The following is a 13,013-nucleotide window of genomic DNA, read 5'->3' on the forward strand; positions in this document are numbered from 1 at the left end:
CAAAAGAGTTTACTTAAAATCTTTCAAATAATGATTTAATTATTGTTGCTATAATCGTGCTTATGGTTATAAGGGAACATCATATTTTATGCGGTTTTATCTGGGGAGGGTTTTCGCAACGATACAAGACTCGCGATGATTCAGCTTGAGCGGCGACTTTGCTTCTTATGACGTCACGCATCGTTCGGCAATCTTCGTGTCTAACAGACTCCATCAGTAGAGTTCGGATAACGCAGTTTGAAACAGACTCGTGTCTTCTTCCGATTGCATACATGCGTATTTTACCAAAAGTAGATTTTAAAAATGCCATTAGGATCGTTTTTTGATTAAATTAGAAAATTGAGCTCCTAAAAAACGTCTTTATCAATTACGCAACCATGTCTGTGTGCGATTATTATGCCTGTTCCCTGCTCTCTCCTCGCCATGGCGCCGTGTCCCTGCTCTCTCAGTTACTGAAAGTGGCCGCCTCTCTGCCGCTGCCGGCCCAGCGCTCACAGACTCACCCTGTAGCTCAGAACCGCCATTTTGGAGACAGCGAGCGGAGAGCCGGCAGCCGCTGAGAGAGTGAGAGAAAAGGGGACGCGGGGCTAAGGTGAGCGAGTGCTTGTGAGGAACATGGTGGGGGAGCAGTGGGGGAAGATGGCCGGGAGGGAGAGGGAATTACATCGCGGGGAGCGCAGAGCAGGGGCAGCTAAGACTTTCCCGCTGCAAAGACGAGGCGAACAGGAGATTGGGGATACGATCTGGGCCTCGCTCGGAAAGCAACAACAACCTGATCCCGAGTCTTTTAGTCTGAGACAATACCGTCATTTATTTGCTGTAATGGTGGCCTTAAAGTGACAGAACCGATTTTTATCCAAAATAGCACAGAGGAAGTTTTAATTGGAAGGTTGATAACGTTAGCTAGCTAATACAGTACATAGCCAGTTAGCCAGCTAGCGGACTAAACAAAGGGCCTGACTTCAGTTCTGAAGCCTGGAAGAGGGGCCATTCTGCACCTAAAATAGCATAGTGGTCGCGGCAACATGAACACGTTTGCTAGCTAGCTAGCGCATGTTTTGATTTTCACCCCAAACCTCTGTTGCTGTTTGTGTTAGCTAACGCCAGCTGACTGGGAATATACGGCAATGTAGCTAGCTGTCTGCTAGTAATCTAGCTAATCAGCCTGTTAACTCTGCAGTTGTAGGTTGAGCACGTTCGTGAAATTATCTGGTTAGCTAGCTTGGCTTGCTAGCGTGATCTGTAGTAGCGCTTCGCCAGCTATGTTTTGATATGTTGGTTACTTAGCTGCTTGCCAATCCTTAGTCTCGGATAAATCGATTAGCATTCCCGTTACTTGCTGGGTCACACTCGGTATATTAGAAGACTGCTAAACATGCACTCGAAGTAGCGTAACTGAACTGTGAGTAACTTTTAGCAGGAAAATGGGACAAAAACGAAATAAATCACAAGTGAGTGCGCCTAAAAATATTAACGATCAAAACAAATAAATGTGTACTACAATTCTTCGAGTGGCCAGATTGACTGGCCAGTTACACTGGTCGAAGTTGGCATTACTCTGCAGCTAAGATGCCAGTTTGAGCACTTGTGCTCTTAGCTGACCTTAACCAACTGGCTTGCTTGATTGCTGGTCCCAACAATCAATATTTAGTTCTGCCACCCCCCACAGGAGTAGGAAGTTAGGAAACCCATGTGAAACAATATATTTTTCAGTTGTGAGCTAACCTGTCAAGACATTAAACTCATTAATCCTCTGACCACGTGTCGAGGGTGGATTGATAGTATTGCATAGCAGTGACTTCCTGACAAGCTGATCCAAGTTAGGATCTCCGTTATACTTGCAGTATCTGCGGTAACAAAAACGAGAACCTTGAAATGAGGAGACACAAAGACAAAATTTTTTTGAAGAAAAAAAAAAAAAAAACTTCTGACCTTTGACAGCAAGGCTGTCTGGCTGGAGATGACATTATTCAACATGCCCGTTTCAGGTCCCTGAGCAAGAACTGTAATCTCCAGAAGACTGGACTGTAGAGTGTGTTTTCATTGTGAACAGTACAAACACAGTCAAGTGCGTTGGGTCACCTCTAATTTCCACATAGGTCAGACAAAATGTCAGTCACACACTGCAAGCAGGCCATCCCTGAATTATCCCTGCTGTTGTTTTCCCAGTTCGTCTCCCTCAAGCTTTCCCTTTCCTGTCGTGATCTTTTGCAGTAGCACTTAAGGCCAGAATGGCTGATGTTTCAGTGCCCCCCAAATTCGTAAATTTTCTCGTCTTAGCATCCATACATTTATGGTAGATTGTGTTTGTGATTTTTTGAGTGCAGCTGTAGCTGGCATGAACACTCATGAATTATCATTACAGCTGAGCTAAATTAGAGCAACACTGAATATTCCTCCCACATCTCCTGATCAGTAAATATTCTGGACGTCATCCATGTTAATTGGAACTTCCAAGGGGAATTCGCCAAAGAATTGTATCCTCCTAAGCAGAGGTGGATTTTTATAATTTTTTCAAAACAGGAAAAATCAGAATGGTTTCTTAACATCAGAAAAGTTATGTATCTTAACTGTAAATGTCACGATTTTACTAATTTTGCTTGTAAAGTTGGACCTTCTCACTCATTCTCATATCCAAGAGCAGACAGCATTGTGATACATTGAAACAAATGCAGACAACTAACAGCAGTTGGAGGAGCTTATATCGGCAGATGATGTAGCCTCATACACATTAACTAGTAGAACTGTAACGCAGAAAGTTAATGGTTGTTCAGAAGTAATTGCTCCCAGTGCAAGCTGACTATGAGCTGTGATGCAGTGATGCATTTCATGTGCAGGTTATAGATGTCAGTATTTCTGGTGTATAGGGAAATGCTATAATTGATAATATATGAGTCGCATCACTGCATTCACACATGGAATACCTGGCTTTTTGTCACTGTACATGCAGGAGTCCATTCCCAAGAAATGAAGACCGGGTATGTGCTTTTGTAATGACAGCATCCCACTTTGTGGGAACCAGGAAGGACTTATTTATCGTAATTTCTTCTGATGTAGTTTTATAAACGATTTGTTGCTACCCTCCTTATTGGCCAGGTCACTATCAGTAGCTGTTCAGGCTGAATCCTGTTTCAGTTCAGTGTTGTCAACCGCCTTATCGCCTTCTTTGTCTTCACATTTGCTCCCTTCATCAAGGGATTTATTCTGTTCAGTCCAAATTACAACATAACAAATATGGATGGTGTCCATTTATATACTTCCTGTTCTTCCTGTTGTCATGGGAACAGTAGTGTAAGTTGCTCATATTGGTTAGGACCCACAAATTTTGTCTGATGGGATTCCGTGAGGGGGAACTGTACAACTTATCTGATTGGTTAAGACTGTGTCATGTCGTCCTTTTGGAATTCCCTTCAGGCAAGCCGCGAAATCCTTTTGAAATGTGCATTTTGGGACAATGAGCGAACAAGGTAAATTATGTCTTTGTGTACAATGAATAGTTACGGACACCTTTTTGTGGTCCTTAATACTATGAGTTGCTTGGAGTTGATATTTACTAAGCCAGCAAATTATATTGTGGTCAACATGAGCAGAACTGACAAACTGGTTAGAGTGTTGCAAGCATGTCAGCAGCCCCATGGGTTGTTATTTGAGTTCATAAGTTATGAATATAGCTAAGTCTTTTATCAGGGAAATGTTACATTACTGACTGTTGATTTCCAGATGTGTTACAACTCTGCTGTTCACCTCCATTTCAACCAATTTCTCTGCCCACACAGTACTGACTAATAGTTAACATGTGGTGTTGTTCAGCATTGTATTATTCATTCCTTATGGCCTGGCTTATTGTGATTCTCCTATAGCTAGCTATAGGTTGTGTGTTATCAGCCCTAGTGTTTCACCTGTTAGTTTAATACAAATGATAATTGTAATCTGGGTATACAGACATCTTGACACACCTCAACACTCATTCAATGTCATTTTGACCTTGACTAATGAAGTGGTTTTAAGTAGGTAATTCAGTGGGTCAGAAGTGCAAATTTCTGTGTACACAGACACACAAACACACAGACACATAGACACACGCAAAGGCACAGTCTTTCTGATACAGACACACAAACTCTCTCACATAGACACACACAAAGACATGTTTCTCACATAAACACATGCAAAGACAATCTCTCTCCCAGAGACACACAAAGACATGGTCTTTCTCATACAGACACAGGCAGAGATACACAATGACACAGTCTTTTTCACATATACATACACAAAGACAAAGTCTCTCTCATAGACACACAGAAAAACACACAAAGAGAGAGTCTTTCTCACACAGACACGCATAAAGACACAGTCTCTCTTACACAGACACGCATGCTTTTGGTGAACCATGTGACTGTCACCTTATCCTGTTTCGTGATGGGGCCTGTCTGTTTGCTGTAGCTATTTCAACACCCTGCTGAATATAGTCTACTCAACCCCTCTCCCCTATAGCCATCACACTGAAAGATTAACTATAGCATACACACTGATCTCACCCATAGCGTTGATGCTGAAAGTTTGGATATGCCCAAGCTAGATGTGCCCAAGGGTGTACCGTTGAAAGATTGCATCATTTCACTGTATTTAGGTCTTCCTCAACTGAATATAGCCAACAGACCATGCCTTCTCTGGCACTGAAATATTGAACAGAACTGACAGATCAGGGCTAGGAGCTGGCCATTATATAACAGGATACTGTACATGCTATCACACATTCTCTCTTGCCTAGAATGACTATTTCAAGTGGTGTGTTGAAGGTGTTGACTAACTGATGGCTTCTGTACTTACAAATGTCAGTGTGTGTTTTAAACTTAACAAGAAACTCTCAGGCTGCCTAATGTCAGTTTAGGCAGCAGCCACAGTATGCACATGTAACTTTGTGATAATATTTATTTCTCACCTGAAAGTGGATTGAGAAATGAAATGCATAGCAGCACACCTTGTTCCACTCACGTAATAAGCATGCACACAGATATCCAGTGATTATGTCTGTAAAGTCTGAAGTTTGTGTCTGTAAAGTCTGCAGTCTTCATTTCCCAATAAATTTTTCCTTGATCATGGCCATTTGTGTTAGTGGGAAGTAGAAAGCAGCCCTCACTGTCTGACTGACCAGCTGCAGGACCAAACAGGAGAGGATGCAGCTTTCAGGAGCGGGGTGTCCAGAAAAGTGGATATTTTGGGGTACATGCCAGTTTGTGACTTGAATGTACCAAAATAATTTTATAATCAAATCACCTGCGTAACTCACAGTCAAAATCCAATCTGGGTATGACACTTTACACCTGAAACCATGTTAACACAGGTTATTGATTTCAAACCACATTGCTCTAGGTAGTCTGTAATTTACATTCATAAAACATGGGAGTGATGTATCACATACTTTTCATCTTGGTAGGCACACATTCTGAGGTAAGAGGATGCACCACCAGGCTCTAGTCTTACTAACTTAAGTTTGGCTTGAGGTCTGAGGATTTTGAGCCTCTTGCAGGCATGTTAAAAAAGATTTCTCTAACTCATCTCATCTGTAGGCTTACCTGCAGCTTGGAGGTGCCTCTGACTTTGAGCTGGGAACAGTCTGTACCTTCTTTTCTCTAACAGAGATTTCATCAGCGAGACAGAGGGTGTTTCCAGTGTAGCTGCCAGTCAAGGGGAGCTCTCAGAGCTGTGCTGTGACTCAGGTCTCAGAGGCCATGTCTGAGGCATAGCCCACCTCCATGGTCACATGATCCCTCATGCTGGCCTTGTAACAAAGGGCTGCTCCTCACCACCACTTCACTTAGCATCATGCTATCATCCTATTTGGGCTTCGGACAATGTACTGGAGCAGGTTGCACAACTTGGTTTGCCACAGTTAAGATCCTTCTTAAGCTTTGCAGCTTGTTGTATTTGAAATGTAATATAAGCTTAGCTTTTAAAGATTGGAGTCCCATGGTCTACTACTTTTAGTAACCAGTAACCTGCAGAGAATTGACAGCAGAGGTTTGCCAGAATTTATTACTAAATGTGAGCATCTGCCATTATCTAAGACAATAAGGCTTTGAAAAGAGGGGTTTCTGTGTAGGTCATTCAATTGGATTGCCTTTTAGTGTTTTGTTTCTTCACGTTTTCTTGATTGCCTTCAGGAGCAGGAGCATGCAGCCCCTTTCTGTCATTGGTTAACTGCATTGCAGGAAGTGCAGTATCTCAAATGGTTTAATGTATGTTGCTCCCTCTGTAGGCTTTTCTTCTGCTTCTCGAGACCTGCATATTGGAAATGAGGATACTCACATCACATTTTCATAAAGTACCAATACTACCAAGAACAAAGCTCCTACCTGTAAGCCTCTCTCAGATCTTTCAGATATGAATAGTTTTAAGCCAGATCTCTGAGTTGTGTTAAAGTGACGCTGTGTCCTCTGCAGCAGTGAGTGTTTGCGCCCAGGTGTGCGTCAGAGCCACGCCCCTTATGGCTACACAGCAGGGAGAGGTAGAAAATGGTGTGTGCTTGAAGCTGGCCAGACCTCTCCACTTGCAGCACCTGGAGAGATCCCTCAGGCTGGATGCCTTCCTGAGGCAAACGGCCACTCTCTTCAACAGAGACATCTCCAGGTAAGCCCAGGGACCCAGGGACCCATCAGTGAACAGACACGCTCAATACATTGCAGAGTCTATGTCGTTTGGGACTGAAGTTGGCATGGGGGATGTGTTTTTCTTTGCGCTTCCTTTCCCAGTGATGAGAGTGATGATGGTTTGGGGGAGGGTCCCACCCTGGTTCCCTCGGACCCCCAGTCACCATTGCTCAGGGTGAAAGAGGAGCATGTGGATTCAACTGAAGGCATGTCAGTGCCTGGTCTTGGCGGACTCGCCGAAACCAGTGCTGTCAATGGAGCCCTCCTGCAAGGTAGGGGGCACTGTCCTGTACATTGACATTGACTTCTCTCTGTTTCTCTCTGTTTCTGTCTCTTTCTGGATGACCAGATTCTAACCCACCTGAAACCCCATCTCTGTTTCAACAGAACAGAAAATGGACAAGGCCAGTCTGTATAACTTCTCCAAATTGAAGAAAAGTCGACGATGGCTCAAGGTATTTGAAATTGCTTGTCTAGTTACTGATTAAAGCTGTAATTTTCCCTGTTAGCCGGTGCTTTAGGATTTCATGCTTCTGCCTGTTCAAAATATTCCTCACAGTGATGGAAATTCTTGGTCTGTCTTGTAGGATGTCTTTGTAATAGTTTAATTTACGAGGGAGAACCCAGTTTTTTGTAATAGCGCAATGATGCAGCTAGATGGCAGTGATGATGTGACTGATGAGGGAGTCTTTCCTCCAGGGCATTCTACTCACTGACGACACCACGGACTCAGACACGGACTCAGACGACTCAGACTTCGCTCTGTCCCGTGAGGAGGTGCAGGATATGCTGAGGTTGCACAAGTTCACCAAACTGCATCAGGGCAGGTTCCACGCGGACCGAGAGGTACACCCCGAAATCCACCACAGGACCTGGGCGTGTACACCCAAAAATCCGAAATACACCATAGTACCAGCGTACATACACCCCAAACTCCCATCAGCACACAGTCAACCAAACTGCAGCAGTGAAGGTTCACCCAAAACACCAGCATGGTGCACAGGATCCCAGCACTGAGTGAAGCTGGTCACGAGCCATCCTACTGCTGTTCAGTACATAACTGGCATGTCTCCCTACCCTCGAGATAGGTCTGGCTATATGTCACCCTCTGGAGTTCTGTGCTTATGCTGTCTGTTTCATTAAGTCATGTGTGTACACCATGTTACAGCTGCAGCAGTACCAGCACTACAGCGTCGGACTCCTCTCCACCCATGATCCCTTCTATGAGCAGCAGCGCCACCTGCTGGGCCCAAAGAAGAAGAAGATCAAAGAGGAAAAGAAACTGAAGGGTAGGGGTCCGTGCCCTGCTGGTTGGGCTGGTGAGCGCTCAGCGTCTGACAGGTTCTCACATACGTCTCTGTTCTAACTGTCCATCTGCAGCCAAACTAAAGAAGGTGAAAAAAAAGAAGAAACGTGGGGAGGACCTCTCTGCTGAGGGCCGCCCCTACATCACCAAAATCTTCGCAAAGTTCTCTCATGATGCCCCACTGCCCATGACTAAGAAGAAGCACCTCACTGTCGAGCAGATGAATGCTCGCAGACGCAAAGTCTGGCTCACCATTGCCAAGAAAGAAAACCCCAAGGTATGCTGGGGAATCTCAAAGGTTCTGGTGTGCCAGAAATGGCCTTGTTGAGAATGGATGCGTATGGACTGAGTCACTCTCTCTTCCTGTTTGCAGGCATTCAAACAGAAAGCTTCTGCTCGCAACTTTGTGTTAACCAATGCCAGAAAGGTAACCTATTTATTTTTCAATTTCCAGTTCTTTACCATGACAAGATTACCAAATGACTAAAATGTATACCTTTAGAGTATTCATTAAAATGTATGGTATAATTATGAAATTGTTATAGTTATTACATAATTTAAAGAAATGAATGGATGTCATTTTCTGCAAAAGGTTGTTTCGGCTTTACACAAAATGAAAAGAATTCATTGAAAGGAAAAGGGGTTTGAGTGAAAGGAATCGGCTGTGTGTCCTTGCAGTGGTGTGCTGTCTGCTTAAGGGAGAGTGATAAACACCACATTCTTTACAATTTCATCTTTTGAGCCCAAATGGCTGCTGTGCATACTGGTTATGAATCTGTGAAGGATATGAGCGTGAAGGAGAATGGCAAGTGTGATTGCTGTGATGTGTTGCAGTGTGGGGTGTGTGCAGAGAGCAATATCCTGTGCACAGATGAGTAATGTGTGTGTGTGTGTGTTCCAGCTGGCCCACCAGTGTGTGCGGGAGGTCCGGCGGGCTGCCATCCAAGCCCAGAAGAACTGCAAGGAAACACTGCCCCGTGCTCGTCGCCTTACCAAGGAGATGCTGCTGTACTGGAAGAAGTATGAGAAGGTGGAGAAGGAGCACCGCAAGCGTGCTGAGAAGGAGGCTCTGGAGCAGCGGAAACTGGACGAGGAGATGAGGGAGGTACAATCACAACATCTACTATCTAAAATGGACTTACATACTCTGCTCTGTGTCATAGTCTCACACACTACTCTGTGTGTCATAGCCTCACGCAATCCTCTCTGTGTCTCATAGCCTCACACAGTCCACTCTGTCATTGCGTCACACAATCTATAATTGCCTCACATACCCTTCTCTGATGTAGCTTCAAATCAGAGCACCCACATCACGTCACTGGGCAATAGACACCTGCTCCAGCAGGAAGCATTACAGATTACTAGCCACTAAACTGTCACTGTATTTCCCCTTTCAGCAAAGCCAGAAGTACTTCGGAAATCATTAACATTGCTCAATAAATTATATTCAGCAGTGGGTGCTTTAGCCAGCAGCTTGGTCATAAGGGCAGGTAATTACATTACTAGTGAAAAGAGGAGCCTACCCATTCCCAGCATAAGGCGGGATGGGTTTATTGCGTCATGCGGTCTGTAATTGCCTCACATACTCTTCTCTGATATAGCTTCACATACTCCTTTTTGTGTCTCCGATTACCTCACACACTCCTCCCTTCATGTTGTGTCCCAGGCCAAGAGACAGCAGAGGAAGCTGAACTTCCTAATCACGCAGACAGAGCTGTATGCCCATTTCATGGGCGGCAAGCAGAATGCTGGGGCTGATGAGATACAGGAGGAGATCCTGCGCAAGCTGGAGGATAGCTCTACCCATCGACAGATCGACATCGGTGGGGGCGTGATGGTCAATGTCGGCCAGGAGGACTATGGTAGGCATGCAAGCCGCAGGCCCTCTCACACACATCTCAGTATAAACTGCTCTCACTCGCCTCTCACTCTCATCTCCTTCATGTACCCTCTCTGTTTATTTAGGGAAAAGTCTTGGTGGTGAGGAGCTAGGCCTGGCTTGTGAAATCACCCATATTCAGGACAGGTGTTTCAGTTTGTCAGCTTTGTATGATAGTGTGGTTAGAGTCTCACTATGGCAACAAAACTAGTGCTACTGTCTGGGTTATCACACCTCACCCATGAAGTTTTATCTCTGATTTTGTGCCTTCTTTTAGTCCTTTCATTTCCTTTCCGTGCTCTGCATGTTATTTCATTTCATCCCTGTAGGGGGCAGTGTTTCTCCAGGGTAGCTCCTTCCTCACTGCAGTGGGCTAACTCTGGAATTCCAGGCTGTCGTTCACGCAGCACAGGCGTGTTGGACTGAGGCGCTCTGACTACTGTGGACCTATAACAAATATAACGGGTCTTACACCTGCATTACCCTTCAGTGGTAGACTTACTGTATCTAAAGATATAACATAAAAATGCCCACATACTTGGTTGTGAGAAGTCCTATCCATACTGTACATAATCACATCAAGGAAACTGCAATGGCTTCAGCCATTTACCAGACATGCATCTACAGGCTCATGTATTAAGACAAGCAAACACACAAACCTGAATTTGATCAGTTTTGTATTTTTGAGCGATAGGAATATGTGTGTAACAGATTCAATTCATCATTCAAGAATTTTATTTGGGCTGTGCAAAACAAGTTTAAAATGTATTATTTTCGAATTCTTTAGAATAAAACAAATCTGTATTTTAAGAAAAACAATATATATAAAAACTACATTTGATGGACTCTGATAAGCTTCTTGAATCCCTCATTTTTGACAGTGCTAATGGGAAGCATGTCTTTTGCAATGCAATATGCAGTTGCATTTGTGATGCCTTTGTGTCTTTGTCGTAAGGCATGGTGCTGGAAAATGCTGATACGATTGTTTGCTGCTGGGTAGTAGCACTGGGTACTGGCTTGGTGCTTGTCGAGGGTCCACTAACAACACTCGTTTGGCACTGTAATTTCTTACTTTCTGCATGTTCTAACGGATGATATTGTTTCAGATATGAAACAGGTTTGTGGTGTTGCCTGTCTTTGATGGCACGTCTCTTCGGCACAGTTTGCAGTGCACGCTGCTCTGTTTTTTGTCGGATTGTAAATAGCCAAAATATCTCTAAACTACTTAAGTTGAGTGCCCTTTCTTGTCGACGATGTCTTCGTCCTTCGAGCTGGTCATGGGCGCTGCTTTTTCTTCGGTGTCGCTCATTTCGCTTATTTTGCTTATTCCACGCCAACTACAAGCCTGTCAGCCACTGTGTCTGTAAACAGTACTGCGTGCTGGCCTGAATTTATACCTCTCACCGTGCAACCTAACTTGCGCAATGTTTACCTCTACTCCTGCGACATGAGTGGCAGGTTGTGATTCATTTCTGTGCATGCTATCTAAACATGGAAAGTAATTATAGCGAACATTTATCGAACAATTGTTATATTTCTATTTAGGAAAATTATACAGCGATAATTAGTTTTACCGTTTTATCACCCAGCCCTACTTTTGAATAAGACAGACCTGGTATTTTGAAAGAATTTCAATCATTAGTACTGTCAGTTGTATCGTAGCAACGCTGAGTCACGACCAATGAGAAGCCTATTCTCTCTTTGGGTAGTGGAACATAACATGACGGACAGGCTGAGGGAGAGCAGCAAGGTTTCCTTTTATCTCATACAAATCGCCCTGTCTTACTAGTCTAACCTGCAATATTTCTCTCCCATAGATTTGCACTGAATTAATTCTCAAAAATACGGAACAAAGCGCGTCCCGTATTAGTTCAATATGGAACACGTCTTTTAGTTTCCAATAATGGGATGATTCCGTATTTTATGGGACGGTTGGCAACCCTAGAACTTATAGCTGTAAGCGGAAGCAGCAGTGAGGGGCATTATGGATGTTTTAGCAGTAAGAAACAGCGGCAGCAGCAGTGAGTGGTATTATGGGTGTTTTAGCTGTAAGGAGCAGCAGCAGTGAAGGGCATTATGTGTGTTCTAGCTGTAAGCAGCAGCAGCAGTAGTGAGGGACATTATGGATGTTTTAGTTGTAAGCAGCAGCAGCAATGAGAGACATTATGAGTGTTTTAGGTATAAGCAGACACTTACTCAATACAAGGTGAGCGGAGAGCGGAGGTGGTGTCTCTCAACAAGATGGGAGAAATCCTGTAGAGCGATGTGTGTGATTCAGGCCTGCTGTCTCATACAAGCGTGATAACCGACTCTGTGCTCTTATCTCACAGACAGCGAATACTACAAGTCGCAGGCCCTGAGGAATGCAAAAGAGGCCTACCAGATCCACCAGGCGCGAGTAAGTGGCTCCTTAGACGCACATGCACCCCTGATCCCCAAACACTGATAAACACAGCTGGGTGTACAGGAAGGCCACAGGGAATCCCACTTTGCATTGGGGTATTGAAATTCTCCACCTGGGGTAGGTCACAAACATTGTTATAACAAGATGCCTTGATCATTTTGGGTCACTGGGCAATAGACACCTGCTCCAGCATGAAGGATTGCAGATTACCAGCCACTAAACTTTCACTGTATTTCCCCTTTCAACAAAGCCAGAAGTATTTCGGAAATCATTAACATTACTCAAGAAATTATATTCAGCAGTGGGTGCTTTAGCCAGCAGCTTGGTCATAAGGGCAGGTACATTACCAGTGAAAAGAGTAGCCTACCCATTCCCAGCATAAGCCAGGATGGGCGTGGCACAAAACCCAATGAAATCTGTCAGACAGACAGTGAAACTGGTAACGGGGGATCAGTGAGAGGCTGTCGCATTCTTTACAAATAAAGCCAGAAAATACATGCACTACGTCACATTTATCGGGAATGAATTCACAAGTAAATTCATACGATATAAGGGGAAATGAATGTGACAGTTGTCAGCAGTTAATTTTTTTTTGTCTGATTAAAGCCTTTATGCTATAATCTCTGGTGTTACGGAATGAAAGGTCTATGCTAGCTGTCTTTAATTGATTTGAAAGGATAGAACATCTGTCATTAGACATCTGGTCACTTAATTGAAAATCATTACATGACCCATTTCCTCTTCTTGAAAGCTGTAAGCTTTAACAAGAGGGAAACT

General features: G+C 44.0%; 1 protein-coding gene across 1 annotated transcript in view; it reads left to right on the top strand.

Annotated features, from left to right (window-relative positions):
* Nucleotides 1–437: 437 nt before the first annotated feature.
* ino80 (INO80 complex ATPase subunit) overlaps nucleotides 438–13,013 on the top strand; it is a 34,599-nt gene continuing 22,023 nt past the window's right edge. Inside the window, exons 1-12 of the mRNA XM_036549801.1 lie at nucleotides 438–592; nucleotides 6,257–6,355; nucleotides 6,441–6,627; nucleotides 6,750–6,919; nucleotides 7,035–7,102; nucleotides 7,347–7,493; nucleotides 7,816–7,936; nucleotides 8,028–8,230; nucleotides 8,327–8,380; nucleotides 8,855–9,058; nucleotides 9,620–9,815; nucleotides 12,163–12,230. Of these exons, the coding sequence (XP_036405694.1) occupies nucleotides 6,485–6,627; nucleotides 6,750–6,919; nucleotides 7,035–7,102; nucleotides 7,347–7,493; nucleotides 7,816–7,936; nucleotides 8,028–8,230; nucleotides 8,327–8,380; nucleotides 8,855–9,058; nucleotides 9,620–9,815; nucleotides 12,163–12,230 (1,374 nt within the window). The 5' untranslated portion in view covers nucleotides 438–592; nucleotides 6,257–6,355; nucleotides 6,441–6,484. The remainder of the gene's footprint in view (nucleotides 593–6,256; nucleotides 6,356–6,440; nucleotides 6,628–6,749; nucleotides 6,920–7,034; nucleotides 7,103–7,346; nucleotides 7,494–7,815; nucleotides 7,937–8,027; nucleotides 8,231–8,326; nucleotides 8,381–8,854; nucleotides 9,059–9,619; nucleotides 9,816–12,162; nucleotides 12,231–13,013) is intronic.

This window comes from Megalops cyprinoides, chromosome 17 (assembly GCF_013368585.1).
Source record: "Megalops cyprinoides isolate fMegCyp1 chromosome 17, fMegCyp1.pri, whole genome shotgun sequence".
Classification (NCBI taxonomy): Eukaryota; Metazoa; Chordata; class Actinopteri; order Elopiformes; family Megalopidae; genus Megalops; species Megalops cyprinoides.